The following is a 4734-nucleotide window of genomic DNA, read 5'->3' as shown; positions in this document are numbered from 1 at the left end:
ATATATATATTAAAGTATAATATATAAAGTATAATAATACAATATTTAATAATATAATAAATAAATTTTACTTCAATCTAGTAATTATTTTAAGTAATTATTTACATCAAATTTGATTCATTATTAATTGTATAATTTAATAATCATTTATTAATTTTAATGTAAATATTAGGTAATTATATACATTTATATATAGAGGATTACAATTATTATTTCAATATTATATTATATTATAAAATTTTTAGTTATATGATATCATGTTTTATGTAATATTGATTTTATAACAATTATGTAATTGTACTCAGCCTGAAAACAGCTTGCCAGAGAGATGCCTGTATGATCTTGCTGCAGTAGTGGTGCATCACGGATCTGGGTAAGTAAATGCTTGCCTTGTGCCATTAATAACAGTATAACATTGTTTTTCACTTCTCACAACTTAATAGATAAATGTTTCATTTTGTTCTATGTAGTATACAGTACATCTCATTTACTGTACCAGCCTGAAGTTGGGTTTCTTTGTCCTCCACTAGATGGGGATGTTATATCAGTAGCTCTGGTGATCTTTCCTGTTCAATCAATACACACTCTGTACAGAGAATCAGATATATATGATATTCCACCTCTATCCTCTCCCACAGCATCGGCTCAGGACATTACACGGCATACGGGCTTCACGAGGGCCGATGGTACCACTTCAACGACAGCACGGTCACTCTGGTCAGTGAGGAGGCTGTGCTGAAAGCCAAGGCCTACATTCTGTTCTACACAGAGCGCAGCGATCAAGAGAGTCCAGCCAAGCTTTAAGACTTCCTCCAGATCAGTTATTGGACCTTCGTATGTGTGCCGTCATCTGTCTCATGTCTTATGCTATCCAGTTATGATTTTTGTGTCACAAAACCTCAGTACAAACCGAATTGCTGCTTATGTTTCGACTTGATGACTTTTCGTTTAATAGACTGTCCCAGTTTTTTGTCTTCATACAGCACCGGGGGGGGGGATTTTTGTCTGCTGAATGAACTCAAATTGACTGTAGAAACAAAATGCTTAGTTTACAATAGATTTTTTTCTCTCCTCATTGAGTGTTTTTCCGTCGTCTGAAATGATGACAGCTGTCCCGTTTCTGTGTCAGACACTGACGTCTCCAACTCACGCCAACGACCTGCTCGCTGCTCCAGGAAAAACCGTTTCTGTTCAACTCAGAAATTCATTCTTGTCCTCCGAGCCTGTCGTTCATTGATCTAGGTTGATGTGGAGGTATTTCCGAACTAAAACTTGAAATGTTTGATTTTATGTGACAAAACAAGATGTCGTTTGTATCACAAAGCAGTAGTTGACTCAGATCACCTCACTAATGTGAAAATGACTTTTGGAGAGAAGGGTCCAGTAGCTCACGTGTTTCGTTTCCTTTACGCTTGAAAACGTTTGACCAGATGAACACTTTCTGTCCTTTTAGAATTAAAGGAATGCAGATTGTGCAAAAGTTGGTTTGTGTGTTTATTATATTCTCAAAGTTAAAACATATAAATAATAATTTATTGTATTTACTGGTCAATTTTGCAGCTTATGTTGGCCAAGACCTGCTCACTTCACAAGTTCTGACCAGTATTATTTTGAGATACTATTATAGTTTATTATAGAATATTTTGAATTATTTTGTTGTTTGTCGTCATTAGTTTTTATTTTTAATATGTCTAGTTTTTTTTAATGAATTTTTATTTTAGTACATCAAATGAAAATGAGAAATGTTGCCTGGGCAAATAGCTGAATTAAAATAAGTTGACACTTTTTTTTTCCCCATGGTTTTAGTTTTAGTTAATATTAACTCTGGTTCTGACAGAGTTATCATAGGACCAACCATGGTTAGTTTAGGACCAGGTAAAGCTGAAACCAGTGATTTGTTCTTCCTCACAATTGTTCATTCTTGCAACCTTGTTCCTTGTAAACTTGATTTTGTTTCCAAAAGTTGTGCAAAACGAGCCAATCAGATAATAGCTTGCCAAATAGAGGAAGTGCATGCAATTTGTGTGTGTGGTTGTGTGCGTGCAAATATGCATCAGATGGTCCGTGGGTGTGCCGTCTGAGCACTAGCACTGAGACTAACTGTGCCCCACTTCTGTATCAGACATTGCAAATAGGGTAAAAATGAATAGATTATCTCTGTTCAGCCAAAAAAAAAACCTTCCTACAGGAAGTAAAACTAAAAATGTACCACATTTCGATATATGCGTCAGTTCAGTGTCTTTCATTGCCAATGTCACGCCTTTTGTGTTATCAATTCTATGAAAGACTAAATCAAAATGAACCACTATAGATATTTTTAAAAGATACATATTTAATTATATCCATTGTTTTTATATATATATATATATGTATGTATGTATATAGATTCTTAGAGGTGTGTTCAGTTAAATACCTTGGATTTTGGATGTCAATGTTAACTTGGGTGTATTTTGAATACAAAAGAACATGCTTTTGCTCAGTTTGAATTGCTCATATTGACTTGAATGTTTCTGTACATGCTGTTCTCAAACACGGGTGTGGGTTGTGTCACGATTTACACGATCGCATGTATTTCCTCTGTTCTGCCCATGTCATTGCTGCAGGTGGAGTAGCGTTCTCTTCTACCTCGCTTGAAATAGTGGCAAGTACACTCGTTCCCTAATCTTTTTCAAAGGACTGCTTCCAGTCTCACCCACTGTGAAACATTAATGCTGAATGGTTTTTAATGACGTAAACCGCTCCAAAACAAGAGCGTAAAAGGGCGTGCTTCGTTCCCATTGTGAGTTTCTCTTTTCCTTCACCCTCGCTCATTCTATCAATTGCTGCCAGCCACACACACACTCTCGCACAAACTCCCAGGGGCAAAATAAACACTGAGGCTCCCCATACGCCACGTGCCAGAGGAATCGTCACTGACAGGCAGGAGGAACAGCTGCTCGACTCGCTCACAGGTGTATTTCTGAAGTCATACTTTAGAAGACCACAAAGTTAATTCTCTCTCCCCCGATAGGTCACAGCTGACAAAAAGATCACGTTGCTTGTGTTATCAAGTGCCACTGCATCGATTGCGGCACGTTATGACTCGATGAGAGTGACTCAAACAGTACAAGCTGCAATTGCACTTTACCCAAGAAAGATTTGCCAGGTTTGCTGTGAGTCATCTAATGATATCAGGTGGTGTTGTCAGGTACCATATCAAGTGTAGATATTGTCTAGAATAATTCCTGTAAGGAGGCAGAAATGCTAGCCTAGCTAATTTAGAAGTACACTTTGTTCGGTGAGCACAAGTCGTGCAGAACTGCAGCTCAGCCTGTACTATCACTTCAGTTATACAGGCTGCCAAAAGCGAATGCCTTCTTTAATGCCAAAACATTGGTTTGTTTGTTTGAGGGTCCTGACTTGCCTTACACAGCAATGTTGCCTCAACCAATGATGTGAGATTGGGGTGTGGCTATCTGTTTGGCTGACCAATGGCAAATGAGGGGATGTGTCGTAATTTTTGTAATTCCGTTTGGTGCTGCTTAGTGGCGCAAAATTACTTCACCTGTAATCAGTGCTGGGGCAAGTTACTTTTAAAAGTAATGCATTACTATATTGCGTTACTCCATATAAAAGTAACTAATTGCATTACTTTGTTACTTTTTATGGAAAGTAATGCATTACGTTACTTTTGCGTTACGTTTTGTCACCTAAGTTTGACTTGCTTATTTGTTTTTTAATAACCAAAAAAAAAAACTATTTTGTTGAAAATTTAAAAGTAATGCGTTACTTTTCTAGTTACTTGAAAAAAGTAATCGGATTACATAACTCACGTTACTTGTAACGCGTTACCCCCAACACTACCTGTAATACTGCAAGAAATGTATTTATTTAGTCAGGTAAGTTCAAACTTTCAACTGGAAAAACTGTAAGCAAGGCAACTTAAGGCATACATTACTCAACTTTTAAAATCTGAACAGATTTTAAAACACTAGGCATCATACACTTACCAACTTTGTAAATGGTTACTGAAAAAAACACTGAATGACTCAGGATCACACACTACCAGACTTTCAGGTCTTTCCGAACATATACTCACGCAGAAACACTGAATGATAACGGTGTTCTAAAATCAACACAAAATATCAAACATATTTGATATTCTCTGACTGGTTGGAATCATAAGCTGCACTAGAGAAAAACAGCTCGAAATCAGCTCCAGAGATCACATTTGTCAGCAGCATACATCATCAAGGATGCATTATTTTTTTTTAAAGTAACCATGATAAAAAATTGACTCTTTTTCCTAAATTAATGCAATTATTTTGCAATCTTTGGAGGGCACAGTCTTTGAAATGAGACAGCAATAGTCTGAAGTAAAAAAAAAATTGAATCTGCACCCATCATACAATAAGCTATCTTCCATGAAAATCCGCAGACTGGCTTTGACTTTAGACAACTAGCGTTGACTCATCCAGACTGAAACCAGGGCAAAAATCTGTGCAAAAGTTATGTAGTGCATTCCAGCCTTTACATTCACAGTGGGTTTGATTCTGAAAAAAATGCCGACAAATTGACAGAGAGCCTTTTGTTTAAATGCAAGGTGGAAACATAAAGCAAGAAAACTGAATCCCAGTTGAAGCCACAGTCTTGTGGGCTGCACTCGACATAAGTTGCAACTTAAAGTCCCTACACAAAGTCCTTTCCCGATCCCATTCCCTCTCTTGTATCACTTCCTGTCTCTACTTAACTAAG

The 4734-nt window shown here is 37.0% G+C and overlaps 1 protein-coding gene across 1 annotated transcript in view; it reads left to right on the top strand.

Moving 5' to 3' along the window:
- usp3 (ubiquitin specific peptidase 3) overlaps positions 1-1432 on the top strand; it is a 15725-nt gene extending 14293 nt beyond the window's left edge. The window contains exons 14-15 of the mRNA XM_016499417.1: positions 306-373; positions 639-1432. Coding sequence (XP_016354903.1) covers positions 306-373; positions 639-804 — 234 coding nt within the window. The 3' untranslated portion in view covers positions 805-1432. The remainder of the gene's footprint in view (positions 1-305; positions 374-638) is intronic.
- The last annotated feature ends 3302 nt before the right edge of the window (positions 1433-4734 follow it).

The sequence above is a fragment of the Sinocyclocheilus anshuiensis genome, unplaced genomic scaffold (genome assembly GCF_001515605.1).
Source record: "Sinocyclocheilus anshuiensis isolate Anshui unplaced genomic scaffold, SAMN03320099.WGS_v1.1 scaffold1054, whole genome shotgun sequence".
Classification (NCBI taxonomy): domain Eukaryota; kingdom Metazoa; phylum Chordata; class Actinopteri; order Cypriniformes; family Cyprinidae; genus Sinocyclocheilus; species Sinocyclocheilus anshuiensis.
The sequence above is the reverse complement of the archived record's forward strand: the minus strand, read 5'-3'. Positions and strand labels throughout refer to the sequence as shown.